This window comes from Bufo gargarizans, chromosome 3 (assembly GCF_014858855.1).
Source record: "Bufo gargarizans isolate SCDJY-AF-19 chromosome 3, ASM1485885v1, whole genome shotgun sequence".
Classification (NCBI taxonomy): Eukaryota; Metazoa; Chordata; class Amphibia; order Anura; family Bufonidae; genus Bufo; species Bufo gargarizans.
The window spans coordinates 278,930,851-278,947,914 of NC_058082.1; the positions used below are offsets into that span (position 1 = coordinate 278,930,851).

The window sequence follows — 17,064 nt, forward strand, 5'->3', positions numbered from 1 at the left end:
ACACCGCAGTTTGCACATGCACTTTATATTTGATGGCATTATTTGCACTCTCATAGAGTGTGGACATTTATATATAAAAAAAAAATATATATATATATATATATATATATATATATATCTTATATAGCAGTTTTTTTGTCTATAGGCTCTTGTGTTTAGGTCACTTGCTTCATTATACTCTTGTACTCTGTAAATTCTCCCAGGATTGTACCACACTTTTGCGTTTGTCTGTCATCTCCTTTGTATGTTTTAATTCATGTATTTAATAAAATAATATTTTTATAGCTTAGCAAGTCTGTGTCCGTGTATAGGTTTTTCTAATTGTTTCTGAGTTAAGCTCTTGTGAGGGGCTTTTTTGTTACGCTGTTGCTTTACGCACTTCTTATGTAACCTATTTTTGTATCTACACAGGGATAGGGTATGATGAAAAGATTTGCACTTGTACTGTGTTTGTGATCCGCTCCTGGTTTTGGCTCACAATAAATGATGGAAATCACTGAGCAAACTCTGAATGTGAATCTAGTGTAAAACATCTACCTTTTAGCTAAGGCCAAGTAACTGTTGTTCTTCTGTTAAAACTTGAAATGTTTGACCTCATTGTCCAGTAGACAGTAGATAATTAGCCTCTGTTAACTGTGTTTCAGATACTTAAAACCTGATGAAGACAAGAAATCAAAACATAAAACTGCAGTGAAAAAGAAGACTTTAAATCCAGAGTTTAATGAGGTAACTATACTCTGTGTAGCATTCCAAAACAACCCTTACATTTCCAGTGTTTACGATAATGAAAGAGAAAACCTCGTCCCTCTGCATAATGTGGATGAATGTCTATGAAGGTCTAAAAGTCCATTCACGTCAAACAAAAAACACAAGGCATGTGTGTGAAAATTAAAATATACAGCTTGCAGTAACTCCTGTTGAGTATTTCACTCATTCCTGACTTAAAATAAAAAAAACTATTGGGACAAGACTGTTTCGATGCAGGCTTTTATGCAGTGACAGACTAGGGTTCCTTGGCCCACTAAACCAAATGTTTAGAGGGCCCACAATCAATCTATACAGTACATATTCTTATTCACGTTTAATTTAATTGCATAAGAAATACTAGTCTTAGGCACTAGTGGTAGAGCCAACTCCAAGTTAAATAGATTTCTGTTGGTCCTCAGGGGCCTTGTTGCCTTAGAGCTCACACAGGCAGCCGTAAGTGTTTTGTGGTCGCAAATTGCAGATCAACAAAACACAAATTCCAGTGCAAGCCACCTTTTTTTTTTAAAGGCTATGTACACCTTTGTGGGCACATTATTTTATTATTGCATTGTACTCATTTTGGGCTAAAAATAATTTTTTCAATTGGACTTTATTGAAAATATGGAGCCATTTTTTTTCTGTACAGAGCTGAGATGCTCTAGTAGCAGCCTCTGGATTTTCCCTTTTTTTCGATCAGTTGGGGAGCTGACGTGCTCCTTATCTCTGCTCTCTGACATTATAAACACTCATTATAGCTCAGTTCTTCTCTTACTCATAAGAATGTAGCTTAAATAAGTGTTTATGACCTTTTAGTAATTTAGAGATAAATTTTATTAGATGACTGGCACAAAGTGAAAGTACCAGTCATACAGTTAGAAAAACAATTAACCCTTTGTGACAGCTTAATAATTTTAATAAAGACCAATTGAAAATATGATTTTTTAGCCACAAATGAGTAGAATTCAATCATATACAAATATTGCCTCCGAATATTGCCTCAGAAGGTCTACAGATATACAGATGCAGACAGCACAAGGTGTGCTGTCCGCATCTTTTGCGGCTCCATTGAGATGAATTGGTCCACAAATGATAAGCAAAAAACGCAGATCAGATGCGGACTGAAACTACGGCTATGTTCATGAGCCCTTAAAAATACATTAGTGTGTCAAAGCCTGGGCCCGATGATGGATCCTCTGGTCAGTCCAATACTGCTTTTGTAGACCATTTTTAACTGCCTTTTTTCACTTTTTGCCTTTCTGAGAAACGGATGTTAAAAACGGTTCCCTTCAATTGTATGGACAGCGTTGGTCCTGTTTTTTTACGGCCATTATTCATAGGCTTGTAAAAAAAATGCTTTGTTAATAACCCCATAGACTACCATTGCTCTTACAATGGTTATGTTAAGGTTATTAAGAAAACAACCATCACATATCCATTTTTCACTGTTGTGTTGTCGAATTATCTTCTATATAAACTTAATCTTCATAAAAAAGAGAGGATCCTAGAAAAATAAAATATTAAATGATAGTATACTCTAGGCTGACATATCACCTCTAAGTTCTTTGATAAGGAATCTTAATTCGTTTTGTACAATCAGTAAAAAAGGGACAGATATTTATGTAAAAATATATGTAATAATTTATTTATAAATGAGTAAAATCCAAAACAAAAGAGACATAAGATAAATGGATAGACAAATTGATGCACTACCAACAAACCACCACTAGATGGTGGTGTAACCCAGTATTACTTTCTCACCAGCACAAAACTATCAAAAAGCCAATGAAATATATATATATAAAAAAAAATGAAGATAAACACGGATTAATACAGGAATAACTGATCCACTGTCTCCTTATGACCAATCAAAAATATATATGATATTATATCCCACTCAGCAATCATGGAAATATAATTTCCCAGGGTTTTTTCCTCTACTTAGATAATGTCTAATCTCCAATTAGCAATATGCATCTTTGCTAAGAGGACAATTAGCATTAGGGAGGTGTTTAACACTATATGTTCCCACAGTATGGGAACTCTTGACTATATGCCGAGAGGAATATCTTATTAATACCACGATCAGTAAGCACAATATACGTTACCGGGTTAAGGATGAACAGAGTTTCGGGTGTGATCAGTTCTCAAAAACTTTTCCAGTAGACAAAAATTCATCCAAGTTTCTTTGAGGTAAATCCTTCTTATGGACAATTTTCCTTGTGCTGTATTTTTTTATTTTTATTTTTGTAGCTGTTGGTCCCTTCTAACCTCTTACATGCATACTTTATACCCCATGTTATCTAAGAACTCATCCCCTTCTAGATTAGGGATTTCCAATCAGACAAGGTGGGTGTATTTGTATGCATATAACAATTATGTCATTTTAACCCTTCAGATACTGGTGAAAATGACATACTATTATCCATCTACCTCCAGATGGCACTGTTGTACCATATAATAATTTCAGACTGTTTAAGAATTAACATATATAAATGGCTTCATTATACAACTTAAACTTTAACCCTTTCCACCTTAAATCAATTAGGAGGGATTCTTGACACTTTAGAATCACTTTCCCAGACATCACGGATCCAGCTTGACAGTTAACATACCATCTTATTTATGGTCAGATAAGAAAACAATCTTTTAACTTGTCCCCTGGTTTGTGTACCCTAACTGTCTCAGCTATTGAGTAATGATGTTTGAAATAACATCAGCTCCTCTGAATGGATCTTATTTAGGAAATTCAACTTAAATGCTCTTCTACATCTCCTAAGATTATATATCCACTTAGTGAGATACACACGGTATAAAATATACATTAACAATATTTGGTTATAATATATCAATATTGCATATTATCTATGAATCATTAATAAGTTCAAACGCTAAATAAATGCGCACAGGAACATATATATATATATATATCTGAATATATGAATAGATATCTATTCCACACCAGATGTGTTTTATGGATATCTCTTATCAGATAATGACTCAGCCATGAAACACCCATTGTTCCTCAGACAGACATGTTTAGAGAAACCAGTATATTCCCTATAGATAAATCCATGTCTCTGAACAATAATTAAAAGTATAATGTTCTCTATATATTCACTTTTAACGCATTGAACTTGCCATGAACCCATCTTGGTTTTTTTCAGGTTCATGCGGATCACATGCTGTTAAAGCTAATGATCATTCATATTGAATATAGTATCATCAGATACATTGTACACTTATGAAAATGCACAACAGTGTGAATGTAGACTTAAGGCTACATTCACACGAACGTATTTTGTTTCCGTGTCCGTTCTGTTTCTTTTTTCGAATAGGATGTAGACCCATTAATTTCAATGGGTCCGCAAAAAATGCGGACAGCACACCGTGTGCTATGCACATCCATATGTCTGTTCCATAGCCCAGCAAAAAAAATAGAACATGTCCTATTCTTGTCCACAAAACACGGACACCGCACATCGCCAGCACTATATAGAGAATTCCTATTCTTGTCCGCAGCTGTGGACAAGAATGGACATGCTATATTTTTTTGTGGAGCCGCGACCGGAAGTTCAGGGCCGCGGAACGGAACTGTGGGCGTGGACAGCACACCGTGTGCTGTGCGCATCTTTTCCAGACCCATTGAAAATGAATGGGTCCGCACAGTTTCCGCATAATTGCGGAACAGATCCGGACCATTACGGACGTCTGAATGGACCCTTACAATGGATCCCCCCCAAAAACGGATGCCACACGGACGTCATCCATTTTTTTTTGTACATCCACAATTTGCGGACCACATAACACATCCGGTTGTGTGAATATAGACTAATATAGAAGTATAACTGAGAAACTGTGGCCCTGATCTATCAGGACTGGAATGAGCTAGGTGCCCTGTGCTGCTGGAGGATGCATTTCAGTTATGATGACGTACACATATCATTTTAAATTAAGTGCATCCTCTGGCAGTCCATGCGCCTCATTGGAATCTAAACAAAAATGGATGATTGGAGCATCCACAGACATTTGTGCAACAAATATTCCACATGTAAACATACCCTAGGGGTAGGAACACATACAAGCTGCCCTAGGGCCCCTTTCACACGAGCGACTTTTCCGCGTGGGTGCAATGCTTAACGTGAATGCATAGCACCCGAGTCCTGACCCAGTCATTTCAATGGGTCTGTGTACATGAGCGTTTTTCTTCATGCATCAGTTCTGCTTTGTGTGAAAAACGCAGCATGTTCTATATTCTGTGTTTTTCACGCAGCCCTGGCCCCATAAAAGTGAATAGGGCTTCAGTGAAAAACGCATTGCATCCGGAAGTAAGTGCAGATGCAATGCGTTTTTCACTGATAGGTTGCTAAGAGATGTTGTTTGTAAATCTTCCGTTTTTTATCACGCTCGTGAAAAACGCATCAAAACGCATTGCACCCGCGGGGAAAAAACTGAACGCAATCGCAGACAAAACTGACTTAGGGCTGTTTCACACGAGCGGATGCCGTGCGTGACATCCGCTGCGTGAATGAGAGCCAAGACCCGATGCAGACTGCAGAGGCACGGAGCATTAACCTGATTGATAATACTCTGTGCCTCTGTGACCTCTTTACTACGAAATCACAGTGACAACTTTATCTCACTGTGATTTCGTAGTAAAGAGGTTACAGAGAGGCACGGAGCGTTATCAATCATGTTACTGCTCCGTGCTTCTTCTGTCCGCATCGGGTCTTGGCTGTCATTCACGGAGCGGATGTTACGCACGGCATCCGCTCGTGTGAAACAGCCCTAAACTTGCTTGCAAAATGGTGCGATTTTCACTGAATGCACCCTGAATGCATCAGGAGCTAATCTGCCTAAGGCCTCTTTCACATGAGAGTGTCCGGATAAGGTCCGGATGCGTTGCGGCAAACCCGCGCGAGTAGGTACCCAATTGCAGTCAGTTTTGACTGCAATTGCGTTCCGTTGTTCAGTATTTATCGCGCGGGTGCAATGCGTTTTGCATGCGCATGATAATGTGGTACCTTCACAGAAGTTCAGCTTTGGGTTCAAGGTTGTGTAGATTGTATTATTTCCCCTTATAACATGGTTATAAGGGAAAATAATAGCATTCTGAATACAGAATGCATAGTACAATAGGGCTGGAGGGGTTAAAAAATAAAAATAAAAATGTAACTCACCTTAATCCACTTGTTCGCGCAGCCGGCATCTCTTCTGTCTTCTTCTTTGAGGAATAGGTCCTTTGATGACGTCAATGCGCTCATCACATGGTCCATCACATGATCTTTTACCATGGTGATGGTTAATGTGACGGACCATGTGATGATCGCAGTGACGCCATCAAAGGTCCTTTTCCTCACAGATGAAGACAGAAGAGATGCCGGCTGCGCGAACAAGTGGATTAAGGTGAGTTAAATAATTTTAGATTTTTTTTAACCCCTCCAGCCCTATTGTACTATGCATTCTGTATTTAGAATGCTATTATTTTCCCTTATAACTACGTTATAAGGGAAAATAATAATGATCGGGTCTCCATCCCGATCGTCTCCTAGCAACCGTGCGTGAAAATCGCTGGGCATCCGCACTTGCTTGCAGAGGCTTGCGATTTTCACGCAGCCCCATTCACTTCTATGGGGCCTAAAACGCACAAAATAGAGCTTGCTGCGATTTTCACACAATGCACAAGTGATGCGTCAAAATCACCGCTCATGTGCACAGCCCCATAGAACTGAATGGGTCCGGATTCAGTGTGGGTGCAATGCGTTCACTTCACGCATTGCACCCGCGCAGAAAACTCGCCCGTGTGAAAGGGGCCTAATACTTCTCTTTTTTGGATACAGTCACGGTACGGCCACACATAGTTTGCAGATAAGGTAGATCTGCCTGCAGGATTTTCAACCAAAGTCAGAAGTGGATCTATCAGGAATGATAAGTATAAATGCTTCCTCTATATTTCTTTCGAATCCACTTCCAAAAAAATCCTGCAGGCACATCTGACTCAAAACCTCATCCAAAAAACTGGCTGTACTCTCATAGTTTAAAAAAATCCAATAAATAAAAAGCATGTAATGTTAAATAAAATCCAAACTGCACTGTGTGTACAAGCCATAAATGTTCATTACAATTACCTAAGGCTACATGTACATGACCGTTGTGTGTTTTGCGGTCCGCAAATTGCGGATCCGCAAAACACAGATGGCATCCGTGTGTGTTCCGCAATTTGTGGAACGGCAGGGACAGCCATTGATATAACTGCCTATTCTTGTCCGTTTTGCGGACAAGAATAGGACAGGTTATATTTTTTATGCGGACCATGGAAAGGAGCAACGGATGTGGAGAACACACGGAGTGCTGTCCGCATCTATTGCGGCCCTATTGAAGTGAATGGGTCCGCATCCAAGCCGCAAAAACTGTGGCTCGCATGCGGACCAAAACAACGGTCGTGTGCATGAGGCTTTAACTTGCAAAAAAACGTAATTAAAAAATGAAATGTCCTAACTTTACTACTTCCTTATATATAAATAAACATTTCTTTCTTACTTTCTGCAGGAATTTTGCTATGAAATAAAACACAGCGATCTTGCAAAAAAAACTTTAGAAGTAACAGTTTGGGATTATGATATTGGGAAATCGAATGACTTTATAGGTAAGTGGGAAAATGCACTAGTGAAATTCTTGAGGAAGGAGCCAACAAAAGGGGCTTCACATTATCCTGAAGGGCCCAGTATCATTTTTGACTGTTTATTAGTGCTTATTATATGATATATTTAAAAAGTTAATGACATAGAATAGGGTGTTAGCATTACAGGCTCCAAGCCGATTAGCACTCAAGATAGCACTGACTGAGAGGCTGAACACCAGAAGGCAGATAAAATACCAGTATAGTCCCATATATTGAGGGGGGGGGGGGGGGAACATGTCTATCAAGTCCGACCTTTCTAAGTAAAAAATTCCACTGTTTTCCACTTAATTAGAGATAATTCCTTCTTGATCATGCAGGGCAGTAAAATAATTGTGCTGGAAGAGATAATTAAAACGTATTCACCTCACCGTAATTTGAAGTCTCATTGCCATTAAACATGGCTGAAATAAATGTCTAGTTATTATTTTTTTTAGAGGACCGGTCAGCTCTACTGATATCCATTTTAGTAAATATTCTCCCATGAAATGTATGAATAAATTGACAACAGTCTGTTACTACTATTTCCCTTAACAAAGGTATGTGTCCCTATAGAGTTGACATTGTGGGTTCTGATTGGACAGTTCAGAGTGTGTAGAGACAAACCCCAACTGGCAACACCCAGTTCTCAATATGTTCATACATTTCTAGGAAGAATAACAGAAGATTGACAGACTTTTAGGAAAAGATGCTCCAGAATTCTTATATTACTAGCAATAAAGCTAATTGTGTACAAAAAATACAGCAGGCTGTAGAAAACTGTGCCCACTATTATGCCGACACTCTGCCACCTGGATGCCATCGCTCTTACATGTAGTATATGTTTATCTAATAAATAATTATTTCATGAAGAATCATTTATAACTAGAGATGATCAAATCACTTAAAATTCGATTGGGTTTAGATTCAGTCGACTGATTTGAGTCTGAATCAATTCCTGCAGAATTGAAAGTGTTCAAACAGGACGGAAAATTTGTGTATGATACTCTGAGGTCTCCTGCAACTTTTTTCACTCTTGTTTCTCACTTTTTAAATTGTTATTCTTTTTTATTAATTCCTTCTCTCTCTTTAAATTTCACTAAAATCGAATGACCAAATATACAAATTTGATTCCACCTCAAATTTTTACAAAATTCAGGTCAAATTCGATTTGTTTAGAATTAAAGGGCATCCTTCAGCAAATTTGTACCTATAAAACTTTCTGACCTGTTACATGTGCACTTGGCAGCTGAAGGCATCTGTGTTAGTCCCATGTTCATAAGTCTTAATATATGCAAATGAGCCTCTAGGAGCAACAGGGGGCGTTGCCATTACACCTTGAGGATTTGCTTTGTGTGCAACTGCTGGACCTTCTGCACTTGGATTTACCAGGAATAGGCTGTGAAAACATTATCACTGAAAAACTGTCAAGGTAGGGAGGCTCAACACTGGACGGATAGCGGTGGGTTCACTGCTAACTGGGTCACCCACCCAGTTGGAAGTAAATAATGGATAAGAGAAAATAGCAGGCAACACCACCTTCTGGAAGAGTGTGAAACACTCAAATGAAAATTCAACACTTTATTAGTGCAAGATATCACACAATATAAAACCATATATAAAATCACTTAGTGTATAAAAATACAATATATGCAAATAAATGAAATAAAGTGAAGTACATAAACTTAAAATGTCACACAAAAAAAACTAAGTTGGAGGTATTCAATGGTGGCACTCTCAATTAGTGCAGATTCTGATATATACAGTTTCCTGAGTTATGTTGCAGTAGTTGTATAGCAATATTCAGCTGTGATAGATAATAGAACATAGAAAACCACTCCACTTCTTTCATAAGTTGCCCATTAGCGTCTGCATAAATGGCTGCCAAACTGAATCAAACTGTCTCTATGAGACTCTTACCACTCCGTGATGTTGACTGCGTTGGTATATCAGCAAATTCGCTGGATGTTATACTTGCATGGAGCGGTGAACAGTGTGGTCACCAAGACGCGGGACGCTAGATGAGTGTGGTTTGGAGCGCACAACTTCCTTGCTTGAAGGGCGTGTTTCAAGTCAGGTGATCCTGATAAACAGGTCAGGTGGTTAGGTCAGCTGATGTACACGCCCAATCACGTGGTACACAGGTCCTTATATCATAGTAACAATTTGGTATTACGAATGTCCAGGTCCTATGTTGCAATATACTGCCGTAGGTATCTGTATTAACCAATAATTCTTTCTCCGCAGAAATCCTTCTGTACTTTGGGTCCGGACCAGTACTGGATGTGGAAATTGTGTAGTCCGCTAGACGCGTTTCGAGGCTGCCTGCCTCTTCCTCAGTAGCTACCGGACTGCACACCTCCAAACATTTTATATAGTTCATGATTAAAATGATTGATAAAACCTGAGATCTAATTAAAAATTTAGGTAAGACATGGAGTGGATTGCAAAATGGAAGCTTACTTATAGGTCAAAGGCAAATGTCTAATATCGTCATATGCACAACCGCACCACAGAAAAATTATAGTACATATATGCGTTTTCTATGCGCTTTCTCAAGTCTTTTGATTCAACCCATGATGGGTTCAATAGCGATGATAAATCAAATATCAGTATATCTCATCTATAATAAAAAACCCACCATAGAAAAAACCACAGAAAACCCAAATACATATGCATTTCCTCTGCGTTATATATATATTCATAGAGTTATTCATATAATTTTTCAACAGGGAGTATTCACATAATAGTTTAGCAGAAGATATTCATATGTTTTTTCGTATGGTTTTTCGCATATTTTTTCGCATGTTTTTTCGCATATTTAGCAAGGAACATACTTTTTGCTGAGTGTAGGTATAGTGGTGCCTGGGAGTAAGGGGAGATCAGGGTGCTGGGACAAAACAGCCAAACTCTGATGTCCCATCGCTCCCAGGCAACCTATAGAAAACCAAATACTTCTAGTTCTGCATTCAGACCTTTCAGGAACTAAAGAGCCAAATTCAAAGATCCTTCTTGATTCTACACGTGACATATGCATGATGTGGTTCCCTCCCCTCCAGTTGGGCTGTATTCTTTCTAGGGCCACATATCGTAGTGTGCTAGGATCCTGATTATGGTGGGTTTTGAAATGTCTGGAAACTGTGTGTTTTTCATATCCCTTGCGTATGTTGGCAATGTGTTCCAAAACTCTCTTTTTTAGTGTCCTTTTTGTTCTCCCTATATATTGTTTGTCACACGTGCATTGAAGCAAGTAAATGACGTCTGTAGTACTACATGTTAAAAATTCTTTGATTGTCCATTTATAATTATTACTTGTCGATATCACTAATTCAGTTTTTTTTATGGTTCTTAGTTATTTTACAATTGGAGCAACTCCCACATCGAAAAAACCCTTGTAAGCCTGCCCATTTAGCCATGGTATCAAATTTAGTGAAATTTCTGTTTTTGATGGTTGGGGCAATTTTTAGTGCCAAAGAGGGAACTTTTGTGTAAGTAATATCGGGCATAACTGGTAAAAGATGCCCAATGACTTTGTCCTCACGTAGAAGGTGCCAATGTGTTTTAATCATTTTCTCAATTTTCTTGTATTGGGAGTTAAAGGGAACAATGAGTCTTATCTTATCTTCTTCTACATTTGTCTTTTGCTCTATATTAGGTTTGTCTTTAAAAAAAGTGGTTCCATCCATCGCTTTTACCTTATTAAAGGAATTTTGCAGAAGGGATGGTGGATACTGTTTAACGTCAAAATTTTTTCTCATTTGTTCCGCCTCTTCTTCAAAGTCTTTTTCAAAGGTACAATTCCGTTTAAGGCGCCTAAATTGGCTTATTGGTATGTTAGCCAACCAACGGGGAAGGTGACAACTCGTATGTAAGATGTAACTGTTACGTGTCACTGGTTTACAGTATGTACTGCAGACTAATTTTTGTCCTTCTACAGAAATACATAAGTCCAAAAATTCGACTTGTTTTTTACTAATATTTGCAGTAAAGACTAGATTTTGGTCATTCCGATTCAGCTCCATAATAAATTTATTCAGGTCGTCTTCTCCCCCATTCCAAATGAAGAGAATGTCATCAATATATCTCCGCCAGAGGACCAGGTTGGCCACCAGCCGCAGACCAATCACCCCGTGCTCAAATTGTGCCACAAAGAGATTGGCGTAGCTGGGGGCGAACCTCCAAACCAGGGGTACCGCCATGGGGACCAGGTTCGCCCCCAGCTACGCCAATCTCTTTGTGGCACAATTTGAGCACGGGGTGATTGGTCCGCGGCTGGGGGCCAACCTGGTCCTCTGGCGGAGATATATTGATGACATTCTCTTCATTTGGTATGGGGGAGAAGCCTACCTGAATAAATTTATTATGGAGCTGAATTGGAATGACCAAAATCTAGTCTTTACTGCAAATATTAGTCAAAAACAAGTCGAATTTTTGGACTTATGCATTTCTGTAGAAGGACAAAAATTTGTCTGCAGTACATACTGTAAACCAGTGACACGTAACAGTTACATCTTACATACGAGTTGTCACCTTCCCCGTTGGTTGGCTAACATACCAATAAACCAATTTAGGCGCCTCAAACGGAATTGTACCTTTGAAAAAGACTTTGAAGAAGAGGTGGAACAAATGAGAAAATTTTTCGACGTTAAACAGTATCCACCATCCCTTCTGCAAAATTCCTTTAATAAGGTAAAAGCGATGGATAAAACCGCTTTTTTCAAAGACAAACCTAATATAGAGCAAAAGACAAATGTAGAAGAAGATAAGATAAGACTCATTTTAACTCCCAATACAAGAAAATTGAGAAAATGATTAACACATTGGCACCTTCTACGTGAGGACAAAGTCATTGGGCATCTTTTACCAGTTATGCCCGATATTACTTACACAAAAGTTCCCTCTTTGGCACTAAAAATTGCCCCTAACCATCAAAAACAGAAATTTCACTAAATTTGATACCATGGCTAAATGGGCAGGCTTACAAGGGTTTTTTCGATGTGGGAGTTGCTCCAATTGTAAAATAACTAAGAACCATAAAAAAACAGAATTAGTGGTATCGACAAGTAATAATTATAAATGGACAATCAAATAATTTTTAACATGTAGTACTACGGACGTCATTTACTTGCTTCAATGCACGTGTGACAAACAATATATAGGGAGAACAAAAAGGACACTAAAAAAGAGAGTTTCGGAACACATTGCCAACATACGCAAGGGATATGAAAAACACACAGTTTCCAGACATTTCAAAACCCACCATAATCAGGATCCTAGCACACTAAGATATGTGGCCCTAGAAAGAATACAGCCCAACTGGAGGGGAGGGAACCACATCATGCATATGTCACGTGTAGAATCAAGAAGGATCTTTGAATTTGGCTCTTTAGTTCCGAAAGGTCTGAATGCAGAACTAGAAGTATTTGGTTTTCTATAGGTTGCCTGGGAGCGATAAGACATCAGAGTTTGGCTGTTTTGTCCCAGCACCCTGATCTCCCCTTACTCCCAGGCACCACTATACCTACACTCAGCAATAAGTATGTTCCTTGCTGAATATGTGAATAAATATGCGAAAAATATGCGAAAAAACATGCGAAAAAATATGCGAAAAACAAGCGAAAAACCATACGAAAAATCATATGAATATCTTCTGCTAAACTATTATGTGAATACTCCCTGTTGAAAAATTATATGCATAACTATATGAATATATATATAACGCAGAGGAAATGCATATGTATTTGGGTTTTCTGTGGTTTTTTCTATGGTGTTTTTTTTATTATAGATGAGATATACTGATATTTGATTTATCATCGCTATTGAACCCATCATGGGTTAAATAAAAAGACTTGAGAAAGCGCACAGAAAACGCATATATGTACTATAATTTTTCTGTGGTGCGGTTGTGCATATGACGATATTTGACATTTGCCTTTGACCTATAAGTAAGCTTCCATTTTGCAATCCACTCCATGTCTTACCTAAATTTTTAATTAGATCTCAGGTTTTATCAATCATTTTAATCATGAACTATATAAAATGTTTGGAGGTGTGCAGTCCGGTAGCTACTGAGGAAGAGGCAGGCAGCCTCGAAACACGTCTAGCGGACTACACAATTTCCACATCCAGTACTGGTCCGGACCCAAAGTACAGAAGGATTTCTGCGGAGAAAGAATTATTGGTTAATACAGATACCTACGGCAGTATATTGCAACATAGGACCTGGACATTCGTAATACCAAAATGTTACTATGGTATAAGGACCTGTGTACCACGTGATTGGGCGTGTACATCAGCTGACCTAACCACCTGACCTGTTTATGTACTTCACTTTATTTCATTTATTTGCATATATTGTATTTTTATACACTAAGTGATTTTATATATGGTTTTATATTGTGTGATATCTTGCACTATCAAAGTGTTGAATTTTCATTTGAGTGTTTCACACTCTTCCAGAAGGTGGTGTTGCCTGCTATTTTCTCTTATCCATTGAAAACATTATCACACCTGGCCCTGTCACTTAAAGTGTAGAGGGAGTGACAGTTGCAGAGAGAGCAAAACCTCTAGGTGTAACGGCAACACCTCCATTGCTCCTAAAGGCTCATTTGCATATATTAAAACATCATTCTTCTCAGTAATGCGGGCACATATGAACATAGGACCAACACAGATGCCTTCAGCTGCCAAGCAAACATGCAAAAGGTCAGCGAATTTCATAGGTACAAATCTGCTGATGGATGTCCTTTAATTCATTAATCTCCATTTATAACCCCACACTTTCCAGAAATTTAACCTGTCATGATGTTTTTTCTTCGATAGGAGGAGTTGTTTTGGGAATCAACGCAAAAGGAGAACGTCTTAAACATTGGTTTGACTGCCTGAAAAACAAAGACAAGAAAATTGAGCGCTGGCACACGTTAACAAATGAGCTACCTGGAGCTGTCCTCAGTGACTGACCTGAGTGTGCCCCTCTGCGTTGTGGTAGCACAGCTGTAAAGGAACAAGACACAAGCTATGCCTTTGCCCTTGTCACAGTTTACCATGACCATGCAAAAGTGGAAAGATGACTAGGATTACCTTGCCTGTAATGCTTTTAATTAGTATATTAAGCTGCAATAGTGCCAATCAGGGTAAAAGCGCTCAGTGCTCCTCACCCAAAAAACACCATCAGCTCCCTTATCTGCTGTGGGAAATACTGTGTAGGAACTCCGAACCTGGAGATTAGGCAATTTATTTCTACTGGGAGGCTGCATATTTCTCTTACAATTTCCATTTTTCTATTCTATGGGTTTGATCGCCTGAGCAGTCAAATGTTACTGGCAGCTTGTGACAGAAACTATTTTTCTGCTATGGCAATGGGATGGAAAGTAAAAAAGATTAATTTGTAGAAAAAGCAAAAAAAAAAAAATATCCTGGTTTGCACTATTACATTTAAAGGGACACTGCCATCATTTCCCTCACATATTAATAGCCTATGTATGAATATTTAATGTACTTTTTTAACAAATACAGGTGGATGGTTTTCTGGATATCTTTTTAAGTCACTCCATGTATTCTCCTTCCTAATCAGTTTTTTTAACCTCCTCCTTTGTTTGAACTTTTGGCACACCAGACAGTCTCGCATGATTTATTCAGTCAGGCCATTCACTGCGGTCAGAGAAAAAAGGGAATGTGACTCCATCAGAGCATCACACATTACAATGATAAGTGCAATGCTTTTATGTGGGCATCTTTAGCTAGGACTTTCCAGAGAAAAATAGAGCTGACATGTTGTCCTAATTCTACCAATATACTATTTTACTAACAGATAATATTTTTTCCTCTCAGCAGTAGTAAACAATAATGGGTTACCTATCTATATGTAGTTTTATCTCTCTGTGCTGACTGCTATAGAAGGACAATATTTTGTATTTAATTTTCAATAGTATAATTCTGCCAAAATGAAAAGAACAGCCAAAAATTCTAAAAATAAATAGTTTTCTATAAATACTCAGTTTAAAAAATTACCTCTTTGTGATGGAAGTGTCCCTTTAAAGTAATTCTATCTTCTCTGCACAGTAACTGAGGACCTCATGTGACATTTATCATTTTAAAGCTATTATATATGCTGACACTTGTTTACAACCACATCACATACCATCAGGGAGCTTGGCAGATACATTTTCTTCTGCTGTAATATAACATGCTCATGTGTGCCTCTGTGCTTGTTTGCTCTAAAGGAAGATGGTGAAGCACCGGATTACCAGTAGGGATAAGTTAATTAGACTTCGGATGAAACATCCGAAGTCAATTTGCATAAAAATGAGTTTCCATACTCTACGGAGGAAGCTCTCCGTACAGTATTAGAATGTATTGGCTCCAATGAGCCGAAGTTATTACTTCGCAAAGTCTCGTGAAACTTCGCATAATAACTTTAGAAATTGATTTATACTGTAAAAATCCATTTCCCGAACCAAATTTAGATCACCATAGTGCAGTCATAATACAGATGCTACAATTTGCCCACATTAAGGTATCTAAACCAGTCTACCATATGGCATAGTCCAGCCAAGCACTGTGAACCCAAAACCTATGAAGTAATAGTTTTGTAGAAAAAAAAACTACAATTTGAATTTAAAAGGTATCAAATGGTGAAGCTTGTCTACAGTGGAACACACAAATGGCAGTAGACTGATGGGCAGTCAATTGTTCTCCTCTTCATCATCCAGGAATCCAACCCATCTTGGAGTTAAAAATACAAAAAGGGACTTAAATATGAAATGTACTCGTGTGAATGAGAAGTTAGTGAAATATAAAAGCTGCATGAATGCACAAATGTATTTTTAAAATACAGTAGTTGCACCAAGATTGTTATTTGGAAGGAGGAATCCTTGACTTAAAGCGGTAAACCCATGACTAATGTAAAAAATGAAAATCAGACATTATATAGAACATGACAACCTCTCTCTAACAAAGCTAGAACCAGCCCTGCACCTCACATGGATCCAGAGATCTGCATTGCTCTGCTAGATTTATAGCAAGCTGACAGCTCAAGTGTGTATCCAAAGGGTCGGCACTGCTCCTAAGCGGTTTGGCGGTGCACGTGTCAGCGGGCAGGAATCCCAATAGACAATATGTGAAGGAAAGACTGACACTCGCACTGTAGATATATTGAATGCAAATTTATTCTGTCACATATTACAGCATAGTGACGCGATTGAGCACATAAGTGCTTTCATCAGACTATATACATACGTCCTACCAATGTACCTTATATAGAAACAAATGGATACAAAGGAACTGACGTCATATCATTAACTCCTCCCATAGCTGAGGTTATGCAGAGAAATATATTCTGGAAAACTAATTCCGCTGTGAAAAAAGGAGGGGAGCAAGATTTTAGATAACATGTCACAAAAAAACATATACATTGTATTCTCGATTTAGGCCTTTTGGCTCCATCGTTTGCAATCGATGGATCCAATATGCCTCTCTTTTAAGCAACAGTTTATTTCTATTACCACCGCGACAAGGCAATGCAACACTCTCAATGACCTGATAGAATAGTTGTTATATTGTATGTCTCTTGTGATGAAAGTGGTACGGTAGTGGGAGTAATAGATTCTCCTTTCTAATGGTCGATTTGTGTTTGCTTAATCGATCTTTAATTCTCATGGAGG

At 38.3% G+C, this 17,064-nt stretch overlaps 1 protein-coding gene across 1 annotated transcript in view; it reads left to right on the plus strand.

Moving 5' to 3' along the window:
- The window catches only part of DOC2B (double C2 domain beta), an 895,105-nt gene extending 880,495 nt beyond the window's left edge, over nt 1-14,610 (plus strand). Inside the window, exons 7-9 of the mRNA XM_044285947.1 lie at nt 645-726; nt 7,294-7,390; nt 14,225-14,610. Of these exons, the coding sequence (XP_044141882.1) occupies nt 645-726; nt 7,294-7,390; nt 14,225-14,361 (316 nt within the window). The 3' untranslated portion in view covers nt 14,362-14,610. The remainder of the gene's footprint in view (nt 1-644; nt 727-7,293; nt 7,391-14,224) is intronic.
- Nucleotides 14,611-17,064: the final 2,454 nt, after the last annotated feature.